This window comes from Acomys russatus, chromosome 23, assembly GCF_903995435.1.
Source record: "Acomys russatus chromosome 23, mAcoRus1.1, whole genome shotgun sequence".
Classification (NCBI taxonomy): domain Eukaryota; kingdom Metazoa; phylum Chordata; class Mammalia; order Rodentia; family Muridae; genus Acomys; species Acomys russatus.
Window position 1 is genome coordinate 24,475,313 of NC_067159.1, and position 25,081 is coordinate 24,500,393.

The following is a 25,081-nucleotide window of genomic DNA, read 5'->3' on the forward strand; positions in this document are numbered from 1 at the left end:
TCTGTTGTCACCAGTGACCCAACCCTAAGACACGGTGTTCCAGAGAATTATCTAGGTCAGTTCCTGCTGCTCACTCCCATCCCTCCCCGTTCCGCCATCCGGCCCTCCCACCTGTGTGGGAAGGAACACTTCAGGTGCACAGGGACTGGGTGCGGGGGGTTGGAGGTGCTGAATTAGCCTTTGAACATGGGCAAGAACAATCGATTGTCTCCACCCTAGGCACTGAGTAAAGAAAACATTGACTTTCTAGATGTTACTTCTGAAGAAGAACATCATTGGGTTTGGCAGCAATCAAGGAAGTAAGGCCGCCGATCAATTCAGTGTCTTGCAGGGAGCGTTCAGATCTGGCCTTTTGCCATCAAGAGTGCAGGCTGTTTTTCTATACACAGAGGTGTTCCTGGCCTTCACTCCACACCTGAGGTTCTGCTACCTCCTGGTCCTGAGATTCTGATCTCAGCATCCTCGGTCCGTGCACTGCATTTTCCTGTCAGTTATATGCTGCCCAACATCCCTGACGCTCCAGACGAACCCTCAGCCTGTGCTGCAGGACTGACTGTCGCTGGATGAGGGAGGTCTGCCTTCTGGAGTTGCTTCCGATTAGACTGTCCTGGCAGATAGGCGTGATGGGCTTCCATTAGCACATCAGATGAAGCAGGTTCTGGCTTGCTTTTATTATTGACTCTAAGACCTGCTGGTTGGCCCTCACAGAAACGGCGATATGATGCTGGTCTCCTGGTGTGTTAAATGAGACACGGGTAGAATTCTCTGTATAATACTGTCTCCTGGGAAACCTCACACACTAGGAAATGAGGTAGAAAGATGTCAGCAGCTTCCTACATAAGCTTCCCACATGCATGGCTGCCAATGGGTCACTGAGATCAGACTTGTATATTCCATATATACTGTGATAAGCAACAAGGCCCTTCTGCCAGAGGAGGGCAAGCAGGAAATCTACTTCACAGCCATAAGGGAGCCTCGATACTGCTTGCCTGGATCATCTTCTTACCTGTCACAGCCCTGCCAAGCCAAACTGTGTCCATGGTAACCAGACAAGTGGTTTATATCCTCAGTCACATTCATGACCACTAGGATATTTTGTTCACATCCTTCCTACTGGCTAGTGAAAGTCTTTCTGCATCTCAGGCTGGTGACATGGCCCAGCAGGCAAAGGCACCTGCCATCAGGCCTGATGGCTTAAGGTTGATCCCAGGATCCATAGGGTGAAGAAGAGAAAAGATTTCTATATGCCTGTACATGCACACCCACCCACACCTCCTCCCTCCTCTTCCCCCCTCTCTCTCTCTCTCTCTCTCTCTGTCTCTCTGTGTGTGTGTGTGTGTGTGTGTCTCTCTGTCTCTCTCTCTCTGTCTCTTTCTGTCTGTCTGTCTGTCTGTCTCTCTCTCTCTCTCTCTCTCTCTCTCTCTCTCTGTTAAACTCACACATTCACATACTCTCAAGCAAATAAATGAGTAGATAAACAAAATTGCTGTTTTAAGTGAGAAAACAATCAGGGGGGACTTCTAGGTCACTAAGTGTTTGTGGATTGAGAATCAGCAGTAACCCATTTCTCTGATGAGCAGATCATCCCCCAGTAGTTTGTAGGGATCACAGAAACCATACTTCACCCCCTGCCCCCCCCCCCCCCAGTTAAAAACTCCTAATCCAGACTGATTCTTAGGAGCTATTTTGGCAGAATGCAGGATCAGGGATTGTATTCATCAGATGATAATACCCAGGATATTGCTAACATGACATGACACAAGGCCGTTTTCCCAGGGAAGTGTTTCTTTCAGGTGGCTAAAACATAGTGAGAAAGGATTAATTAGACTGTGTTCTGTCGTGGTTGGAGTGAGTGCAGTCTTACCTGGTGCCTACCTGTCCCATACTCCAGCAGTCTTACATTCCTTGACGGCCAGTTGGTCCTTTCAGCATTTGGTAGCCTCTTTAGGTGGTGGTGGAGTGGGATGGCATAGGAGGAATTCCCTGTGAATGGAGGATTCCTGCTGTCACAGGCTTAAGCTGAAGGGGTGGAGACAGAGGATGGCTTCTCAGAGATACAGACAGGCAGTATAAAGAAGGGTGGAGTGGGCGGGGACACAGCCGTCATGGGGCTAGACCCAGCATGGTTCTAGAAATAATTGATATCAGACAACCCAGTAATATGGACCAGAACAGTATGAATAAATTAGGCACTTGGGAATTGGTTCTCCGGGAATCTAAGTAGAAGCCAAAGATCTGTTGTCATGGCAACAGCCACCCAGCATGGAAGTGTTGAAGGAGTGAGATTGGCAGTGCAGCGGGTCAGAACGTAGACTGAAGTATAATTCTGTGGCCAGAATATTACAGGGACAATAAAAGGGGCGGAGGTAACACCCGGATCCCGTGAGAATTGCCCATGGGTGCTCAGTAAGATTTGCTGGGACAGGGGTGTCCTGTTTAGAGCTTAGAAGTAGTAGATGGGCCCTGGTATGTGTGTGTGTATGTGTGTATATGTGTGTGTGGAGGCAGATGCTGTGTATATATTTCCTGCCTGTTTCCACAAACAGCCCATCAAATGACAAAGATGCAGGAGACTATCTGAGAGGCCTGAGCAAGTGTGATCAAGATCCTCGTGTAATTTTGATTTTCAGGTTCTAAACTTGAGAATTAAAGTATACTTTTAAGGCTATGTATTCTTGACCATCTCCTCTTTATACCCAGTTTATAATTTTTAGGAGGGTCCCCAGCACCAGCAGCAGCCAGGCAGTGACTTGCCTATCTTCTCTGAGGACTCAGGTCTGCCTCTGAGAGTAGACAGTAGAGGGTGTTTTCTTGTGCCTTTCTTCAGAGAGGCAAAGCAGCTCACATTTGCTGACCATGCCTTCCATGTGTTGGGGGACAGGCTGTGTATTATTATCTCATTTGATGCCTAGGATCACCTGGTAAGTTTGGGGGTGCATGCTGAGGTTTTGAGAGGTAAAATAATCTCCCAAGGTCACTCGGCTAGCTACTGGCGCTGCATTCTCTAGCCTGGAGTGTGCTCAGACCCCCTTTAGAGCCATATTGATGTCTGTCTCACAGCCCAGTGTCGAGGTGCCAATGTACAGAAGGGCCTGTAAAGTGGGAAGGATCTCAGCTGCTCCTGGTGGGGGTGGGGCACTCCCTGAACGCTGCTCCGCACAGAGGGGCCTCTGTGCCACTTTGATAGTCTTTGCCCGTCGTCAGCTGTTCATGTTGTTCACACTTATTAAAGGACAAGGTGATGTGTGCAGCAGAGAAAGCCCAGAAGTGGAGATGACAGAAACACACTTTGCTCTGAGTGTGATGTCTGCACGGTCAGTGTGCAAGGGGAGGTATCCTGGCAAAGTAGGTGGTGAGCCACCTTGGGTGGGTTAGACTCCCCAGGGGCTTATAGGGGATATACAGGAGCCCCCAGAAACGTTATGTCAAGCATCAAATCCGCCTCTTCCCCTGGGAGGATGGACTGTGGCTTTCTACTAAGAGATGCTCAACACTGCCAGATTCCCAGAGGCTACGGTTTGAGAAGTTGATACATCCTATGCTACTCTACTAGTCCTACTTCTGCTTTTGTTTTGTTTTGTTGGGAGTGTAGGAGTGCACCACCACGTCCAATTTATGCGGTGCTGGGGGATGGAATCCCGCCCTTCATTTGCGCTAAACAAATACTTTGCCGGGGCTCAAGTGATGGCTCAGAGGTTAAGGGCATTGACTGCTCCTCCAGAGGTCCTGAGTTCAATTCCCAGCAACCACGTGGTGGCTCACAACCATCTATAATCAGCTCTGATGTCAGGTGCAGGCAGAGCACTGTATACCTAACAATAAATAAATCTTAAAAAAAAAAAAGAAAAGAAAGAAAGAAAATACTTTGCTAACTGAGTTACACCACCCGCATATGCACATTCTTTTCATTTTACTTTAATGCCACAGTATAGAAACAGAAGTGGGTGAAATGAAGCCTTTCTGAGCAGACACCAGGAAATAATAGGTGGTTGCGATGGGGTGATATATGGGGTAGGATTATACAAGATCACAGCAAGAAAGAAAACCCAAGGCTGCCCATCGCTTCACATTACTCAGTTATGCAACTTTAATAGCTATTTGGAGAATCATAAACTCGTTGGGGGGAGGGGCAGGGACCTGGCGTCCAATAGAAAGAAATCTATTTGGGAAGATGGTACTTGGTCTCTTTGTGTTGGGCAGATCAATACATTTCCTGAAAGAGACCGTTTAATGGCCATCTTCCTTCATCCCCTCTGAGGAATCTGGGGGAAACTGTCAACCTGAGATGCAGATGCCTGAGTGTCTGTGTCTGTCCCAGTGCAGAGCTTGCTTCTAGAGGCCCTGCATCCACCAGGGCACAGGAGGTGCTTGTGGACCCAGAGCAACAGAGACCTCCACAACACTGCCTGCTCTCTGCCCACCGCGTCCAGCTTGCATTCCTGTTTGGAGCAAGAACGGACTGTTAAATTTGCACAGAGGGTAATATACTGGGCTATTTTCAACAGCCTTAGCTGCTGTGTCTGGCCTGAAGACATCTTGGCCTCTTCTCCAGTCCTATCCTTTCTGGGTGGTATCTGAGACCAGCTGTGTCCCATCAAGCCCCCGTGGCTTTTTGTGCGAGGGTGTTCATGAGAAATCACATCAGCTTCTCCTGCCCTACAGATGCTCCTCAGCTTAGGGCTGAGGGATGGCCCAAGGAGCTGACCAGAAGGTTAAACTGTCCTAACTCGAAAAGGAATAATATCCCTGACCTTCCAGGCGTCTCAGCTTAGCACAGCCTAACCCTGAATATTTAATTAGCCTACAGCATGAGGAAGTCCTCTAAAGCAAAGCCTATTTTATAAGAGCATGCCCAGTGTCTTGCATAATTAACCGACTACTGTTTTGAAAGTGAAATGCAGAGTGAATGCTGCCTATGCTCATGTTGGGACAGTTGGAAGTTGGAGGCCACTGTGTTTGTTTAGAACCAGGCAGGTGCAGACCAGGCATCTTGGGAAGCAGAGCTACCCTGAACCTGCCTCATCCTGCTGCTGCTTCCCAGGCATTTGCCAAGCAGTTGCAAGGGTGGGGGATGGGGGGTGGTGGGAGTGGGTAGGGATACTGAGGAGAGTATCACATTGCAAGGCCAAGTTACCTTTTCCCTCTTTTCAGGGACACCCGAGGCAGAGAACTGGTTTCTTTGGCCTTACTCCATAGCTCACTAAAGATGCCTTTGTTCACCAAAGCCAGGTCACGGACTTGGTGGAAACCAAAACAAACCAAAAACAAGCCAGAAAGGATTGGTAAGATGCTGAGGGGAGGGAGAACTTCAGTGGTTGGGGTGTGTGTGTGTGTGTGTGTGTGTGTGTGTGTGTGTGTGTGTGTGTGTGTGTGTGTGTGTGTGTGCGAGAGAGAGAGAGAGAGAGAGAGAGAGAGAGAGAGAGAGAGGAGAGAGAGGAGAGAGAGAGAGAGAGAAGCAGAGACAGACAGACAGACAGACAGATGGATACTCTGGGCAGCCATTAGCTGGACCTTGCAGCAGCCCTGGACGCTGTCTTCAAGTTCACCATCACCAAGAGTGAACCGCAGCACTGCTTGACAGAGACCCAGAGTAGCTCCATGATGTACGCTTGATGTCTTGGATTTGAGGCAGGAAAGGGTTGGAGGCTACAGGTAGTATTTCCCCTGATGTCCTGAATGAGAAATAGCTGCATCCATCTTCCTCCCACCATGCCCCATCAGAGAGAACATCTGTCATACTGGGGGAGCCTGCTTCTACTTGGGGTGGCTCTGACCCTTTGGGAAAGGGGAGTCCACACACTTGCTCATTTCTTGGAGCCAATGGCTGCTGCCAACAGGAAGCACATGTCTGTTGAACGTAGCTGGCAAGCCACTCCGGTTTCCATGGTTACTGTGAGGGCAGGTTAGTTAGTAGGGGTACTCAAGGGAAGGCTGGCATTAAGGGTAGCTCCTTTGTGTGTTTGGTGGAGGGTGAGGGAATGTCCCTTTGCCAGCTGAGACTTCTATTTTGGACAGGGTAGGGACAGTGTTTGATCTGAGGAGTGGGGAGTTCCTGCAAGAGACCACACCAACTACCTGGCTTGGCCCTGTTTCTTACCATGTGTTTCCCTTGGTACAAAGAAGCGAGCCTCTTGGGTGGCCCGACAAAAGTGTTTCAAGGCATCCCAGGACCACCCTTCCCAGAGCCCTGCTCGCTGGCCCCTTCCTTGTGCTAAGATTCTATTAGAGGCTCCCTCCCTATCCACAGAAAGGCATGATGTTTAGAAAACCCTAAGTCTGGATGTGTTTTAAATTTCATTTACCAGGAAAGACATCAGTGAGGACTTCTCCAGGTTTCATCATTTTTGTGTGCCCGCACGAGTGACAAGTTTAATTACACAGCTCTATAAAGTCTTGTATTTTGGTTTCCATGTGATCAGTTAACTGGGTTCTGCAGTCCAAAGCTGGAGTCTCTGGTCTTTTGTTCTCTGCAGAATGACACACCATTCTGGTTCTCTGGTTCTCTGCAACTAGAATAGAAGAATCGTTGTGAAGAGAATGCGGGAGAATTGATCAGGGTGGATAGGAGACATTTAAAAGCATAACCAGGCAGTGAAGGGCGCTTTGGAATCTTATGCAATTATCATCTTTAGTTGCAAGAATACATTACTTTAGTCTCTTCTTGGCCATTTTAGAAGAAAAATAAGGTTTTCTTTTTTTTTTTAATGCTGCTTCAGAAATTATTTTTTTGTGTGTGGAACAAAAGCAAAATGTGTTCAGGAAACACTTACTAAATAAGACCAAGCCACTATTAAATCCTGATAGAACAGTCTTTGTCCATTTTTGTGGTCATTTCTTAAGTCCGACAATCCTCAGGTGACAGAGCAGTGACTCTGCAGTCACCTGAATGCCATTTTTCTGTTTTTCTTGACTCAGAGTCACTGGACTACATAATTCTATGTAATTTATGTCCATGTAATTTGCATATTTGCTTTCAAGAATGCATTTCTAGAGCTGGCAAGATGGTTCAGTAAAGGTGCTTGCCGTGCAAGCTTAGTGTCCCGGATTTAATCCCCAGAACCCGCTTAAAGCTGGAAGAAGAGAGCAAACGTCACGGAGTTCTCTGGGCTGTGCACACACACCGTAGTGTAAACATGCCCCACCCACAACATCACAGACATGCAATAATATATAGTTGTGAAGGACACACTCTCTTTTGCTGGCGATGAGGGCTAGAACCGAGAAGCGCTTTGCTGTCCAGTCTTACTGAGTTTCCATGCAGGAGTGAGAGTGCTCCTTTTCCTGGGCCCAGGGAATGTTTTTCCAGCCGGTTGGAGAGGTTTTTTAGCCCAAAGGAGCTTGTCATTTCCTGCCGAGGGAATAACGGCCGTGAACTGAGCCCCTTCGGTGATGGCTCTTGGCCTGGCTGATGAGTCACCGCAACAAAGGTTCTCTGGAGACTTACCCTTTGAACCCATCTGATGGAAGTGATAGCAAAGGAAAGTGCTTCCTCCTGGGTGCAAGATGTAGACCCTGAAGGACCCTGTTGACCCACCAACTGGACAAACGCTGGGTTCGGCCATCTCAGAAGTCGGTTTAAGGCTCACCTAACCATCTGATGGTTCCGGTAGACCTTACAGGGCCTAGGAGCTCCCAGAACAGTCAGTCTTATCTCCAACAGAACAAGCATGAGGGAGGACAGGAATCTCGTGTAAGGAGAAGTTGAGCCAGCTTCCCCGGCTCTTCCTCATCCTGGAGAGCCTTCGGATCCCCGAGTGAGCGCATGCTAGCCGTGTCCTAGGCAGAACCTCTACCTCTTCCAGAGTGTGTGAGGCCTGTGGCTCTCTGTTCTTCCTGATGAAATATAGAAGCTGCTCGCTGGGCACTGGGCAAACAAGCTCCCATTTTTTTATAGGCGGCTCTGACCTAGGCCAAAGGCCGAGGCCTCAGAGGATTTGCCGCTAATCCCGCTCGGATTTCTCATACCTCTCTCGTGTTTCATCCGGTGTTATTCTCTTCTGGAATGAAAAGGTTCAGGTTCACCCTTGGTACAAGTTTCTGCCTGGGTGAAGTTTCCGGAAGCTTCAGGACACATTCTGACTTGGAAGGGGGCTTGGAGCCCCTGAAAGCTAATACACAGAGTGGCAGGAAAGGAAGAGCTGTGAGGTCAAAACCTGGGCTTGATTTTAAACCAAACCAAAACAAACAAACAAACAAACCAAAAAAAAAAAACAAAAAAAAACAAAAAAAAAAAACCACAGCAGACGAGCAGACCATCTGCCTTAACTGGAACCAATGAGGGAGTTTACTGCTGTCCTCCTCAAGGTGTTGTGAGGCTCTTACCAGGCCTTGAGTCTTACTAGAAAGACCTTTCTTGGTATTGAATGCATGGCTTGTTGCGGAAGGGAGGGCAATTAAGTGAGCTGGGTAATTAAAGGGAAGGACTTAAAGGGATTGAGGAGAGGAGAGCAAACAGCTGGGTCAGAAGGGAGTTTCTCAGTCCCCATCTTCCTGCAGGGCTGCACAGCCAGGTGGGAAGGGCATAGGCCCTGCAGGATGTTTGCTGACAGACTTGCTAATTAAACACCAAAAGGCAGTAGTGCTTTCCTAATAATGAGGACTGTGCCAGCGTTATCAGCTGCCCGCTGCCTGCCAGGAGCATCCTAATTAAGAGTAAACAGCTCTGGAGGTGGGCATGGGACCAGGATCCTCTTGCCTGATTTCTTAGAACTTCTAAGGTTACTCCCCGGGAAAGCCACCACCCGATCACTAGCGGGGCCACCTTCCCTCAAAGGAACCTCTGTCTCACACTAGGATGGTGTGATATGTACAACTTGCCCTGCTTCTAAAAAAGCCCGAAGTGCTGGGGGGGGGGGGGGGGTTGTGTGTGTGTGTGAGAAACAAACAAGGCCACTAGGAGCAGATTGCTGTGGTGTGTTCCAGCCCTGGAAAGGGAAGGCTGCCCAGAGGGGGGTGGGGTGGCCTCTGAATTAGGGGACAGCTAAAAGCTAAAGCATAAGCAAGCCCTCTTCTAAGAGGGGTTAGAATTTCATCAAGTCTGGTCACATGAGAATTTCTGGCACCGTGTGCATGGCAGGCTGGACACAAGCCGGCCAGAATTGAACGAGTGGATCGTATTGGCTTCAGCAGAGGGAAAAAAAAGTCACAGACTGGCCTGGGAGAAGGAGCCGACTCACTCTTGGGGCTGCTGGCTGTGGACAGTAGCCGCAGAGCGCGGGGCTGGGGCTCCACCATCCTATGCCCCCTTCCTTTTAACTTCAATGAAGGTGTGTGGTATCTGGGACTGAAGACAAGATGCCTAAAGAATGCAATGCTTTCCACGCCCTCTCGGCAGCCCTGTGCTGCTTCTACCACCGCAAGTCTTTCCTTGGAGTCAAGGTAGGTGTGGCTTGGAGACTGTGATGTGCACATCTCTAATCCTTTTGGGGCTCCCAAAGACAATAGGTTTCTAGGGGCCACTGGAGGAAGTTTCTATCTTGAAAATTCCGTTTGGTCTGATGGATCTTCCCTAGGCCCTGGTTCCCCACTCCCAAGAAAGTTGAATTTAGCTACAGAGAATGGGGGCTCCTTGTCTTTTGTTTGGGACAAAACTCTGTTGTACCTGACACTTTCAGGATCCCTGGGTTGAAATTGTATGCCAAAGTAACCAAATATCACAAAGCCGGCTTTCCTTTTTTCTCTTTGTCTCTGTCTCTTTCCCCATATTCAGAATGAATGTGAGGTGGCTGAGTTCACTTGCTCTGTTTAACCTCAATGCTCCATTATCTGCCAGCAATATGTATAATGGAAAGAGACCACAGAACATCTTCTTTTGAATTGCAGCCAGCTTCCAAAAACAGTCCAGGGTTCAGGAATGTGTTTCTCTTTCCCACTCGCGTCTTAACCTTTGTGACTAGACACCAGTGCCAACGGCTTTTGCATACCATGTCAATAGACTATGTGGGTGATTTGACTAATTTTAAACCAAGGTCTGTGTTCTGTGTTGCCTGTCCATGATGTACTAAGGATTAATATAAACACAGGCTTGCACCGACCTTGAGATTTGTCAGCCTTGAGAAGACCCCCACAAGCCCCAGAATGACTGCAGACCTCAATTATTCCTGGGAAACTGGAGGCTGAAAGCTCTCAAGGAATCCCACCCTGAAGTAGAGCTGCCTCTCCCGAGGGACTGAGAAACAACAATGGGGCTATGATGCTCTGGTTTGTTTTTTGTTTTTTGTTTTTTGTTTTTTTTTTGTTTGTTTTTCTTGCTACACAAAAGCTAACCCTTGGGAAAGTGACCTGCTACAGGGAGAAAGAGGCAGCTGTAGAAAAGTACACAGTGGATGAGAAGTGCGCTGGTGTCCTCCGGCTCTGCTGCCTGGTTTGAGTGTTCAGAGTTACCGCTCAGTTACTCTGAAAGCTTATTTCCGCGCCTCTCCGTCAAGACCTTTTGAGGAGAGCACTGAGGTGTGGGTTGAACATGTCCCTCCCCTGACTTACTGCAGAGCTCCTGTGTTATCCCAGAGCCCAGCGGTGTGCTGTGGTTTTCGACCTAAATATGGATTGTTCTGGACCGGGGTAGATGATGTCATGGCATTAACAGGATTTTTGAGTTGTCAAAGATAGACTCGGAAGTCCCAAAGGGATTCATGCACTTCAGGGATTGGCAGGGAGTTCTCCCTTGAATAGAAGACCATCCACAAGCCAGTTGCTGCTAGTTCAGATGAGCTCAGCATTTGGTATATGGGGAATCAACTCATGACTGTCTGAGTCTCAATGAAGAGTGACTCGAATGCCCCCAAAGCCTACCCAGAAGGGAGTACATAGTGGGCTAACTCGAACCATCTGTCCTTCAGTTTACCCTTTCTTGACCTCCCCATCATGGTCAGCCTGGTAGATGCTTCTTAGTAGAAATGTCTTCCTTCCTACCCAGGTTTCTCATCCACCCCAGTTACGTGGAAGCTTCTATAACATGAAGAAAGGCTCTGAGCCATTCGCACGCCTTTCAGTCCCTCACTACAGTTCGCAGCCGGGCCAGCCAGAGGAGTGTCCCTGTTTGGTTTTGCTTAGCTGGTTACCTGGGAAGGAAATCTGCTTGTACTTAGCTTCTTCATGGTTCCAGTGTTGTCCCAATGATAACACGGAATCGTTTTATTGACTCCCACTTTAATTAAGGGGTTCAGGTCGTGCTGCTCGTAATTAGTTTCTGTTGCAATTAGAATTTCAAAATTAAATTGGGATTGATTGCCTGATAACAAGGCGGAAATGCTGCTCCAGTTTGACCACGTATGCTGTTTCCCTTGGCGTGAATTTCTCATACCCAAAATAACACTGCGGTAGCCATGGTAACTTTCCATTTGGTCTAATCCATATCATCTCAGGAGAAAGCAGGGTGCTATTAATAGTGTTGGTCGTATGGGAAGAAAACTAAAAATATGAAAGTTCCTTGGTTGCATAGGAGACCAATCACACAATTGCACTGTGGGAATATCTTACTTGCAGAGGTCTTCCAGAATTTAGCGTGTAGTTAGAAGCCTCATGGACATGTATACAAAAAGCCCTGGGGAGGACTGATGCAGGATGTCAGAGAGGAGAGAATGACCAGTGCTGAACATACATTGCTGGCCTCCATCAAGAGAAGGTGAAAGATGTTGTAGCCAGGCTGAGCATTACAACTAACTCTTAACACCCCAAAGTGGTTCACAGGAGGCACCTATTTCAGAAAAGACCAGGAAATCTTCAGTCTGTGAGAAGAAGGAAGTCTTTTGCTCCAGCCCATCCAGGGGAGGGAAGCTGGTAACCAAGAAATCCCGGATCCGTGACATCAACAAGGCATACTCAAACTCGGAAGTCCTTAGCTGTTGAGCGTAGCCATGTCCGTGTCGACATCCGAACACCTTTGAGGTGGGTGGGCCTGGGAATAGGGCTAAAGCACTAAATGACAGTTGAGGTGCAATTCTCAGCTTCAAAGGACTTGCCACAAGAATGCCAGAAGACCACGGTGTCATTTGGTTACTTTGGCAACAGGCTTTCCAACGTCTTGATGTCTGATGGGTTGTTTTCTCAGAATAAATTCTGTGAACCCGGCAGGGTGATAGTTTACATTTTCCATAGAGCAGAGGCTGAGCCTCAGAAACAGCCTGTCTCCAATCAATCTGTGGGGCACCGGGAAGGGAAGCCAGATATTCTAGCGTTGAACTTAATATTCTTTCTACCATGTCATATTAGGAGACTTGAAGTCTGAACCAAGTTGCTGTCATGCATATTAATACTTCATTTTGCATTGCAATTGGGAAAGATATTTTGAGAAGGATATCGTGCGCATGCTACATGTGTGTGTTTAGGGGAGATACTTCTTAAAAAAACAAAGCTATTTCCAGTTGCCTGGGATTTAGATGGGTAAAGAAGAGGACTGGATGGGGAAAGCATTCCAGTCTTGGAGAGCAGCAGACTCCATAGCTTGAGGTATAAAGGTGTTAGCTGGGACTGGAGAGATGGCTCAGAGGTTAAGGGTACTGACTGCTGTTCCAAAGGTCCTGAATTTAATTTCCAGCAACCATATGGGGCTCACAGCCATCTATAATGTGATGTGATGCCCTCTTCTGTATACAGGTATACATGCAGGCAGAGCACGGTATACATAATAAATAAATAAACAAACAAATAAATAAATAAATCTTTTTTTAAAAAAAAGGTGCTAGCAGAAGCACTGAGGCCAGATCTAGTCACAACAGAAAGTTCGCTGAGAGGCTCACTTCACAACATGGCAGGAAACAGCAATGAGCATAAGGAAGAATGCCCCCTCCATCTCTGCCCTGCCAGGAGCTCACTAACATCAGAGGCAGATTTCCACACCAGCTTTTATCCTACTTATTTCTTTAGTTCAGCTAAATAATAATTGATCATGGTACTTATATGGGTCTTGCCTTTGCCAGATGCTTTGGCCGTAGTAGTTAGGCCCCAGTCCCTGCTCTGAGGAAGGTTCTGATCCATTTGGAGGGAACTGCTGCAGTGCTAGACAGGTGCTTATTGACAGGCTGGAAGGAAGCCTCGTTAACCAGTGATTTGGTAGAAGATGCCTCGGCTCCCCAGGGGCATGCCTGGTGTAGTCTGTGCTGGAGCGCCAGTGGCCATGGAGGGCTCCTGGGGAGACAGGCCTCTGCTAAGCCTAGAAGAGTTAGTAGATGGTGTCCTGGGAGGAAATGAGATTTTGGGTAGAGGAAGGAGTATCCGCAAAAGCCTAGACATGACAGCCAGATGTGGGCAGGGAGATAGCAGGAAGCCAGATAGCACACTGTGTCCCTTAGGGAGCTGTGGGAGGACTTTGGGTAAGAAAGGATGAAAAACCTCATTTTGGAGGCTGGCAGTGGGATCCCATGTCTCTGATGGTTGGTATTTTTGTTTTTGAGTGTGTGTGTGTGTGTGTGTGTGTGTGTGTGTGAGAGAGAGAGAGAGAGAGAGAGAGAGAGAGAGAGAGAGACAGAGACAGAGACAGAGACAGAGACAGAGACAGAGACAGAGACAGAGACAGAGACACAGAGACAGAGACAGAGACAGAGAGACAGAGAGACAGAGAGACAGAGAGACAGAGAGACAGAGAGCGAGCTAAACTCATCATCAAACCAGCATCTGGTCCTAAGGAAGGCCAGTGTGATTCTATTGGAAAAATCCAATAGCTAGAAACTACCACACAAGTGTTGAAATGCTGCCTGTCCAAAAGAGCATAAACAGAAAGGCGGGGTATAGGGAATATGTGGATAAAATAGACCAGAAAGCCTTGATTAAGAACAAGCCAAGTCCAGCCCAGTGGTCTTGTCCATGAGCTGCCGTAGTTAGGAGGAATTGCAAGTGCAGACTCTCCCACACTGGGAATGAACGCTCTCTCCATCATGAAATGCTGCCATATAGTGCAAAACCCTTAAACTGTGTTAGGGCGTTTCATTTGGATTGGAATTCTCTTCTCTTCTCCCTGGGGGGGGGGGGTTGGAAGCCTACTGAATCCACATTTCAGCCTAGATGATCACACTGCCAGCCCTGCCCCGCCCCATGGAGTGCCAGGTGTCTGGCACTTGGTTTCATTGGATGCTTTTCTCCTGTGAGAAGCATGTGGAGTGAAGGTCCCGCTCATGTTCCTGGAGCTGATCCTTTGGTCTATGTCACCTGCATAGTCTGAGTATGAGGGACATATCCCAGCAAGGACAGTGGCTCTGTTGCCTTTTTATGGGTGCAGATACCGGTCAGCACCAGCCTCCAGAAGGTTGGAGAAGCCCTGTAGGATGAATCTTTCCAGTGGGACTCAGCTCCTCCTCCTGCTCACTTGTGCCTCCAGGCCTTAAACTGAAAGGCCCAGCACAGCTTCTTTGTCAAAGAAGCCCTTTAAGTGCATTCCATTGGCATCTGGGAGCTGTGGGGAGCTGTGGGAGCTGTGGGGATCTGGCTTCAGTATCAGAACACGCCTGACAGAGGCTTGTGTCTCTGTGCTCCCTAACCAACCTCAGAGGCTGTGTCCCTGTATTCCCTAACCAACCTCAGAGGCTGTGCCCTTGTGCTCCCTAACCAACCTCAGAGGCTGTGTCCTCGTGCTCCCTAACCAACCTCAGAGGCTGTGTCCCTGTGCTCCCTAACCAACCTCAGAGGCTGTGTCCTCGTGCTCCCTAACCAACCTCAGAGGCTGTGTCCTCGTGCTCCCTAACCAACCTCAGAGGCTGTGTCCTCGTGCTCCCTAACCAACCTCAGAGGCTGTGTCCCTGTGTTCCCTAACCAACCTCAGAGTCTGTGTCCTCGTGCTCCCTAACCAACCTCAGAGGCTGTGTCCCCGTGCTCCCTCACTAACCTCAGAGGCTGTGTCTCTGTGCTCCCTAACCAATCTCAGAGGCTGTGTCCCCACACTCCTAACCAACCTCAGAGGCTATGTCCCTACCCTCCTAACCAACCTCAGAGGCTGGGTCCCCACACTCCTAACCAACCTCAGAGGCTATGTCTTTGTGCTCCCTAACCAACCTCAGAGGCTGTGTCCCTACCCTCCTAACCAACCCCAGAGCCTAGATCCTTCTGAAGACTTCTTTTTGTTGATGAAACCAGAGTGGAATCAGCGGCAGAGTTGGGACCCTGGGAAACCCTGACTGGGGATGTTAGCCTAAGCCAAACCCTGGGATGGCATGGGAGATGTCAAAGAAGGGCATGTGTGTGCAGAGAAAGAACAGCAGCCTAGAACTTTCAGTGGAAGTGGAAAAGACTAAGGTTAGGAGAACAGTGGAGAGGTTTCTCTGCAGTGGCCAGGGTAAAAGGTCACCAGGAGACGTGCGGCAGAGCCTCAGGCCCTGCTGCTAGGGTTGAAGACATGGTGCATTTCAACTGACCAGCAATTTGAACGTTCTGGTTAGAGAGAGGAAAGGAGTGTGTCGTAGGGTTGGATGCCACAGTGGCATCTCTGTCGTCAACTGTCATAGCCCCGGGAGCTGTTGATGCTCTCTGTCTCCGGTCACAAGAATGTGCCGACTTACTGTCTAGCTCATGAAACCTATAATCAGTGTGTTAATGTTTGTGGCTAAGGACTTTTTTTTTCTGGTTTCTACTGTAGATATTTGTATACTTTTATAAAGAGGGTTACATGTAAAGGAATGACTGTCCCAAGTCCTGGCTTCTCACTAAGGGACTGGAGGAACCGTCAGCAGGTTCCCACCCTGAGCTCATCTGTCCCAGCTAGCGCCATCCACCCACTGCGTCCAGACCTAGAGTGTACGAGGGACACAGAGGCTGGGGGTCTACCTGGAAGGAGCCTCTCTATGGCTGCTGGGGCATAGCCACAGAGCCTTTTCTCTCCATACCTATGGTAGATAGAAAGAAACACAGAAGACAGCCAGCTTATTGTGACATCCTAGAGGCCGTTCACACCAACCCTGGCCAGAGAACTTCCCAGAAGAGGTAACAGTAGAAGCATGTGTGTAAGACAGAAAAACATCAGTCTAGAACATTGAATGAAAAGGAAATCAGATGGGAGAGAGTGGGGAAGGGGGGGGTGGTGCACAGAGGCTTGAGGAAGAACACACCTCACCAACCAGCTCGGGTGAGGAGTCAGGAGACGCTTTGAAGGTTGGTCTCTGTGCGTGAGCTCAGTGTGCAGAGTATAGATAGCATTTCTCCCAACACAGCCCCCCGCCTCAGCCTTCCGTCAGTTCTGTGGCCTTGCTCAGTTCATGCCCATGTTCCTGTTCTCCTGTTAGAATCTCATATCAAGGAGTATTTTCCCTCCTCAGAAGAAACCATGCCAGCTTCTCGTCTGCCTCCCCCTCTGCCACGCTGTTCCCTCAACTCCAATTCTTTGCAGGCCTTACTTCATTCCTGCAGCTTGTGAGGAAGATGTCCCCTGTCCCTGTCCCAGGCCTGTTTTGTCACTTATGCTCCTCAAGAGCTCCTCTTCCTTGGTCCTTTCTCTCCCTGGGAAACTTTATTTATTTAAGATTTATTTATGTATACATGCACTTTATCAGGACCTCTTGGAAGAGCAGACAGTGCTCTTAACCCCTGAGCTATCTCTCCTGCCCCCTGGGGAACTTCAATGTCTCCTCTGCTTTCTCTCCTAGCTTCAAAACATGCTCTGATCTTCCCAAACTAACAGCCATCCTGACCTCCTCACATACACTGCTCAGCCCGCACTACCGATGACCCATACATGATCAAATCCAGTGGGTGCGAACGCCCCGCAGCACTCAGCATTGACAGTCATTTCTTCCAGAAGCTCTTCTCTTCCACCTTCCGGGAGACTGAACCCTCCTCCTGGGTCCTTCTTAGGTAGCTCCACACTCTCCACTTGGGTTTCTTTCTAGTTTGCTTCTGAAAACCCATCTCCAGCTTTCTTCTCATGCTGTATTTCATTTCCGGGATTGAAACTGACGTAGGCTCTTCTAATCTGTGAGCATCCCCATGTTGCGTGTCTAATGAGACCATCTCCACAGTGCTCCACGGCCCGGTGGACAACACCATTTAGATGTGGCACCAGAACCCCAGACTCCTCACCTCCTTCCGCAAACCTGCTTGCCTCGCTCTTACGTTTCTACTTTGGGTGTTGGTGACTCATGCATCCTTTCTGGGGGTACTTACGCTTCTTCCCTTATTTGCCTTCCACATGTAATCGTTCACCAAGGTTTCACCACCTAAACATAGCTCTCAGTGGTTTCTTCCCTTCTGTCTCCTCCGCCACTGTGTTAATTCAGTCCTCATTATCTCTTGCCAGATTTCCTCAGTAGCTTCCCAACTGGCCTCCCAAGCCTTTGCAGACTGCTGGCATTTCTAGAGGGGGTGGTGCATTCCCACATTTGGACAAATCGACATTCTAGATTCGACAGGGTCTCATCTTGTTTGGCTCAAATATCTCTGCAGCTTCAGCATATCCCTGGTTCTGGTCAGGAATTCTGGCTGTCGGATGCACGTTCCCCCTCCAGACAGACCGTGAACGGGTCTATTCTGAGGCCACATGAGCCTCATGGGTAAGAGAAAGTCTGGATCTGTTTCTCTGAGGAGTTGAAACAAGACTATCTGACCTGTCATCGTGGGACGTACCAGCCTCACAGACTTTGAGATGCTTCTAGTAGCCCTCATAGGTCCCCTAAGTGATGTGTGCCCGCTTAAGCGTTTCCAGCTGTAACCTTTATAGGTACTTTGGATGGCTCTCATTTAGGGATCAGAGAAACCTCCTTTATTAAGTCTGAGCAAATCGTGAAATGCAAGGCTCCAATGATGCTTTGTCTTATGATATACAAATACTCTCCTTGGCTGTTAGCTCCCAGGCACGCTGTTGGGCTCTGTGAGCTCTTGGTTGCCCTGTGCCTAGTGTCTTGTCCACTTGGATAGCACACATCTCAGTTCTCTGTTTCTTTTCAGAACATCTAATGTGATGCTCATGCCTTTAAAATAGTTCATTAACAAGATTTGTGGGTGTCAAGTGGCCCGAGCTCCCCTGGGAGACATACATCTTTAAGAGTGATCAGCAAGTTGTATATTGAAAGTGGCGGAGTTGCTACAGGGTCTAACCCATCTTGTGACTAGTAGCTTGGCTTTCCTGAAAGTCTACTTCACTGAGGTTTGATGTCCTATCCCAGAGAAGGACTCTAAGACGCTTGTTAGTCATCGTACTATTTTGCAAAGAGAATTTGAAAGTCATTTATTCCATATCCCACACTAGAAGACTATCTGAATATTCCCCTTTCCTTCTCTCTGTGTTGGCACATTTCCATTTTGCTTCTAATTGCACCCCCCACTGCCTTTCAACTGTGATACTTTTCATTGATTCATCAAAACTGCATCCAAAATGAATTAAGTATGGGATGGTGTTGCAATTAAATTGATTTTGATTTTTCTGACATTCCTCACTGAAGGTCAAATAGGACATCTATTTTGGTTAAAAGCTGTGTTCCAAATCATTTATAATTCACATTAAGATGCTAAATCAATGATGTTAAATTACCACCGATCAAAACTTCTGGCTCAGATCTACTACTCCGAGTTCTGGTCACCTGGTCTTCAGACTCCCTTGTCATGGTCCACGGTGACCCCCCACAGTCTGTTGTTTTCATTCTCTGTCGACCTTTACAAAGCACCACCATTTCTGAATGCAAATCTCACTGACACAAGTGATTGACGTCTCATCTCTACTGTTTCTTTCAGCACACATGCCAAGCTTATATAAGAGAGAAGTCCCATGGAAGTCTCTTTAGAGCATGCTGAAAGGGACCAAAATGATTTATAGGATGCTTTGTAGGCCAAACTCAACCTTTATATCAAGCCCATCACGTCATCAGCCCATTACAAGATTAAGTGCAACCAAATGACCTTTGACCGTGAATGTGACATTGGGTTTCTCTGTGGGAAGCAGAATGCAAGGCTGCCTCACGGGGTAACTCTGGTGTCCACTCCAGGCTGCCTCTGAAATCACCATCTAAGTCTGATGTACATAGAAGGTCCCCTCCCTGGCTGGAGCAGGGCAGTGTGTTAACAAATGGCCTATTGAAAAATCTCCTAATTTATTGTTTAACAGAGAAAGGCAAGACACCACCACCTTGGAGCTGAGCTCTGGGTGGACCAGGATAAATAACACTCTGTCAAAAGTTAGCCACACGACTGGCACACCCTTTAGGGGCCACAGGAGAAGGAGATCTTAGAGTAGGTGCAGCCAGTGAGCAGTTTCCCCCGGTGTATAGAAGAAATAGGCTGTGCTCTTCGCTCCTGGTGTATAGAAGAAATAGGCTGTGCTCTTCGCTTTGGGGTTTTACTGCATTTTCTGAAGTGTAGGTGCCCCACCCAGTCTTCAGTCTGAAATCAGTCTCCTTCAGTTTGGGCTTGGGGGGAGGCTTTTCAGTCCCTTGATGTTTCATCAAAATAGCACTGAGCAGCTAAAGCAATAGCTTCCTGATCCTGCAGGGTGGGAACGCACAGAGGAGACCTTGCCCAGAGGATGCGTATGGATGAAAGGCACAGGCAAGTCTCTCATCAAAGGGAGCCTTGGGCTCCGATCCCAGTGACTCTAATGTAATTAGTTTGGATGTAGGATTAAGTTCCTGCTTGCAGGGTGCTCCACTTCAAAACGCCAATCCAAAAAAAAAAAAAAAAAAAAAAATTGCAATTAAATTAGTCTCTTCAGTCTGCGCGCAGGAGCAGGAGAATTTTAATGGGTGAATTCTCAGAAGCTTGACAAGCAGAGCTCTGTAGAGTGCCTCCTCTTAGTTCCTATTCATGGTGTCTGAGCCTCTTCTGATAAGCGTTTGATAAGTTTGGGTAATGAATAAAATGAAATCTCTTGGACTTGGGCTCTCTGGGGGTTTTGATAGTTTTCCTGTCTGCAAGAACATCTGATGGCCCTCGTAATCTCCGTTCGTCTGCGAAAGGGAGAGTCACGTACAGTAGGAAAACGAAGCATCTTAATTTAACTGAAGATTGCAAATCAGTGTTTAATGGCACTGGCGTGGGGGCTCTGCTCTGTGCAGTGATAAGTTCATGGGCTGAATTACAAAATGAGGAAATGGTAAGAGCCTGTCTCTGCAGAGTCTGTCCAAGATGAGAGGGTTTTAGGGAGGGGAGTTTGAAAGAGAGAAAGTGATGTCTTCAAGGTGCTTAAACATTAGCAACACACTAATGTGTTGCTAGAAAAATGAGTCACCAAAACTTGCTGATCCCTTTCTCATAAACAGAGACTCCTGGGGCCTCCTGCAGTACCACCGGCCATTTCTCAAATGCCTTTGTCTCCTCAAAGAGGCCGCGACCACTTTGAGACGTGGAGTCCTTCTATCCTGACACGTGTGCCTCTCAAAAATCTAGGCAGGGAGAGAGCAGGACCAGCACGCACACTCTGGGGCCTGGGTTTAGGTGAAGGCAGTGGGCTGATGACTATCAAACTGTTTTAAAGTGACTTCCTGTTTATTTCTGTAGACTCGTCGCCAGCAGGGTGCTGTGTGTGAGGACTAGGAAGCTGCCTATGGAGGCTGCATTACAGAGCAATAGAGGGAGCGTCTGAAGGAGAGGTTCAAAAGCTGACAGCCTAAGTGAGGCCAGAGGTGACCATCATTAAGGGTCTAGAGGGTGACCGGGCCACAGAGATATGCTCATAGAATGCCCTGGGTGACCTATAATAAGGAACCTTTTCTTTAAGCCCTTCATTGCCATCTGCCAGGCAACGGTTACCTTCAATAGACAAGTCTGCCCTGGCCATATGATCAAGCACCTGCTTCAGTGAAGTGCCACTGTACTGCCCACACCTTAAGCCATTAAGCTAACACACGGTGTACTGCCTGGGCTAGAAGAGGCAAGGGGTACTTTGAGGGTTTCCGTACTAAATGGGAAGGTAACATTTGAATCTGCTCTTTTCCTCTTTGGATTTTTCTTTCCAAAGTTAATAGCTGATTTAAGTATGAGCTTGGGCATCAGTCACCATTATGAACACAAGAAACTTCTCTGAGCCTGGAGGGGGGCTCTGCACACCTGCGTCACAAGTAGGACGGGTGGGTCCATAGCATCCATGGTTTATCTTCGGGTTTTTATTATTTATTTATTTATTTATTTATTTAGTGAGTGTGTGTGTGTGTGTGTGTGTGTGTGTGTGTGTGTGTGTGTGTGTGTGTGTGTGTTGGGGGAGGTAGGTGTGCACATGCCATACATGTGTGTGGAGGTCAGAGGACAGCTTGGGGAAGTGGTCAGTTCTACCTTTCTACCATGTTGGCACTCAGGTCATCAGATTTAGTGATAAGTTCCCCGGCCCCTGTCCCAAGCCCTACAGGAGCTCCCTTGCTGGGTTACCATGAAGTATTTTTTAGGTAAGCCTCAAAGGCTACTGATTTCCACAGGAGGTAAAACAAAACTGATGCACACTGTGACAGTACACCTTGTGATGCACTGTCACAAGTCTACTTTGGATCCACACATCCAAGGGCTTGAACTAAGAGTTGCCATAAAGTTGCCAGGCCGGGAATCTGTAGGTCTAGATCTCCTTTGGCCCTGCGTAGAGTTAAGGGCTGTGGAAGGGCTTGGAATGTTTTTGTTTGTGGGAGTTTATGATCCATTTAGGCAGTGTTTTGCTTGTAAAACACCATCTGGGTCTTGAAGTCATTTGTGGGGCTGGAGAGGCGGCTCAGCCGTTAGAAGAAGCGCACAACTAATCCGTTTACGTGTCTACTTTGGAATTTAGCTTTAAACTTGGTCAGTTTGAGATTCAACAAAAGAAAGGGGTTCTAGAGACCCCAGTTTCCACATTCTACAAGGAACATCATGGCTAGGTGGGGTTCTTGCAGGACGACCACAAAAGCAGGGCATTTCAGAGTGATTTGTGAGTTGGCTATCCACGACACATTATTGTGGAGGGTTTAACTTCTTCTCACATGTTTAAGACATTCATCGGGGATAGAGATGAGTCCTGCTCGACGCCCCATCAGGTCTAGTCAGAGTCCAGAGGATCTGAGATGACTTGTCATCTTGAATCTTTGCATTGCCCCAACTTGGTTGGCCCAGCGCAGCATCCACCACGCCATAGGATTGCTACCCAAGCTCCAGGGAAGACAGAGTTTGCTTAGAAATTAGACCAGTTTCACATGGTGAGCTAGGGCTACAGTCAGACTTACAAATTTGTGAGTGTAACCTCTAGGTAAGGTTTCTTTAAAAAAACAAAACAAAACAAAACCAGGCTGTGGAGCTGCATGGTATACCTCTATATAAGAGGCCTGTACTGCTGCTGCCGCTTGCCTTAGTTTAATAACCCGCTCCAAGGCTGAAGACAGGAAGCCTCTGTGTGAGATTCCTAATGGTATTCTGGGTGTTGTGGTCAGATACTCCCAAGTAGACCAGAAGAGCCCAGTACATACACACACGCGCACACACACACACACACACACATCACCCCCGCCTACTGTGCATGCCCCATCTTTTCCCCTCTTCCTGCCCTTCCCTCCCTCTCCACCCCCCCCCCTTTCCCCTACATGCACACAGCTTCTTCTTCTTTGTTTCTAATAATTTAATTTACAGCCTTGGTCATAAAATGAATGACCAGAAATGTATCTTATTTGTGAAAAATCAGTAAGAATTTCTTTTCTGTTTTCAAGGATCTGCAAGTGTCAGCTGTGCACACACATCTCAAAACTTCCCCGGGCCTGTGCCTTTACAAGTCACTTGGGGCCAACTGTATACATGCAGTAAGGTTGGAATCTGTGAGTCAGGGTGCTTATCACCAAGGGTGGCTTCTTATGAGCTTCATCTGCATAGAGAGAACATTTAACTGACAGCCCTCCCTCCCCACCCCAACCCCGACACCCACACCCAAGCCCCAAGAATTGCTGGCTTTGGAACTTGAACAGACTAAACAGAGTTGTGCCTAAGTAGAGATTATATTGTCTAACAGCTGGTTTTTATTTTTTAAACTCCATTAGAACTAATTTCTCAGAGGCAAAGCGAGATGGCTCATTGGGTAAAGGCCCTTGCTGCCAAGCCTGACACTTTGAGTTTGATCTCCAGAGCCCACACAGTGAAAGGAGAGACCAAGTTGTCCTCTGACCCCCACACACTATCAATCAATCAAACAAGCAAACAGTCAATCAATGTAGTTAAAACCATTTTAATCATTTCTTAAAGGTCAGATCTCTAAAACTTCCTGGTAGATTTTATCCATAGTTTGGGTTCTAAGTTTTTGGTAATAAGAAACTTTCCCCACCCGTTGCTAAGAATCACCTTTGAAAAAAGTTTCTGGTTCCACATTGGTGTCTGCCTGTGGCACATACGGAACTGAGCTCTTTGTATTAGGTTGTACTAAGAGGTGGGAATTCTCACACTTGGGTGCCTAAGGTCACTTGTCTTTGACCAGCCTGCAAATACACTTTTCCACACCTAGTGGCAAAAAAAAAAAAAAAAAAAAAAAAAAAAAGCTACCAAGTGGAAGGTGAGCAGGTGAGAAAGTGTCTGCTGAGGCAGCTGTGTGTGAGGCACTGGGCTAGGCCCTGAGGCCCTAAGGGATCTCGTGTCCTGAGGGCCTTGCCTACAGCTGCCTGCAGTCATTAACTCAAGCTTTAATCCCATTCCACACCTTGTCTAGCTCCCCTCGGGCTGCTCCCCTTGGTCCCCATCCTGGGCTCCAGCTGGGCTGCACAGTCAGCACCTCCCCAGGTATGTCAGCCTGTCTTCCCATCTGCACTACTGAGGCTCAGAGTGGGACACGGGGACAGTGTATTCAGAAAGCCTTGAAGCAGGGGCCCTGCATGAGGACATAACAGCAAGTTAGTTTGGGGCCTTACAGGAGAAGGCTGGGTTTTACCTGTAGGCGGCTCTGAGCCCTTGACAACCTGTCGACCCAAGTAAGAGCCTGAAATTTTTATGCAGGGGGTGGACACTTAGACCCCACTTTGCCGCTCATTCTCAACTTCCACATCATTTATTCATGACCCTTTCGGGGTCTGGGTCTCCTGACAGGGAGGCGGGCGGGGAGACGGAAAGATTCTGGATTTTACCTCAGCCTGGTGCAGCTGTGACTAAAATCTCTTGGCTGAAGGGTGATATGATGAGTCCTGTGGCTTTGTGGGTTCCAGGTTGTGAGGCTGAAGACAGGAGGTGGAGAAATCGCAGGAAACGGCTGCTGCAGAGGTTTTCTGAACAAGAATTGAACGGGAAGCAAATGGGGGTGTGTGTGGCAGAAGGCAGCATCAGGGATTGTTTTTCATCCACAAAAGGTAGTTCTGAGTGTCACATGGGTAATGAGGTCAGAAGAGGTGCTAGTGGTCAGCAGTGACTGGGTTCATCCATACTGACCTCTGAGCCAGCCACTGACTGTAAGGAGTAGAAATGGAGGTTTGGACATGCAGCACCTTTCAAATGACTGCACTGGCCTTGTGCCTCCGAGCCCTGCTCCTCCCAGCGTTCTGCCCACTGCGGTAAGGTGATCGCTCTAAAGCACCTTTGTGTGTCTGTGCCTTCCCAGGGAGAGCTTTTTCAATGACATTATCCATGGAGGGAAGATTGGACCTCCAGCTCCCCAGTGCCAGGTCCCCTGCGTCTGGTCCCGGCCTTCCTCAGTGAGAACTGCTTTCGTCACAAGTGAGACCCAGGTCATACTGGCTAAGTCGCAGGGCATTTTGCTGTCTGTTTGGGAATGGGTTTGTGCTTAGGGACTTGCCTGGCACAGGGCCACCACTCATTCCTTGTTCCTCTTCTTTTGGAGTGCTAATTTCCATCCTCTCAGCCACATTGGTCCTTGTGGCAAAACAAAAAGCCAAAACCAAAACAAACAAAACAACCCCTCCCAGACAAACAAACAAACAAACAAACGTGGAGGTGAAGTAACTACTACTAGGCTCCAAGTCTCATGGCATTTTCACCAGAGTGGGATGGGCTATCTTCTTTCAGAGTAGGTGAGGGGCCCTCTCCCAGGCCAAGCAGTGATGGCCAGGAAGATGCTCCACACCACATGCCTGGAATAAAGGTGGAACTGTCCTTGGGACTGAGGGGTTGTATAGCAGAACAGGAAGTAGGGGTGAGGTGCTGGACACACACACACACACACACACACACACACACACACACACATTATATATATATATATATTTTTTTTTTTTTTAATTATACCCACTGTTAACAC

At 48.1% G+C, this 25,081-nt stretch overlaps 1 protein-coding gene across 3 annotated transcripts in view; it reads left to right on the top strand.

Moving 5' to 3' along the window:
- Bcar3 (BCAR3 adaptor protein, NSP family member) overlaps positions 1-25,081 on the top strand; it is a 155,768-nt gene that overhangs the window by 58,066 nt on the left and 72,621 nt on the right. Inside the window, exon 1 of one of the 3 annotated variants that reach the window (XM_051165615.1) lies at positions 8,969-9,250. The exons of 1 other annotated variant lie outside the window; for it this stretch is intronic. Coding sequence is in view for 1 of the 2 variants with exons in the window: in XM_051165617.1 (XP_051021574.1) it covers positions 9,295-9,378 (84 nt within the window). In the remaining variant the exon portion in view is untranslated. Of the gene's footprint in view, positions 1-8,968; positions 9,379-25,081 lie in introns of those variants that run through there. One more of the 3 variants, XM_051165617.1, reaches the window with a different exon arrangement.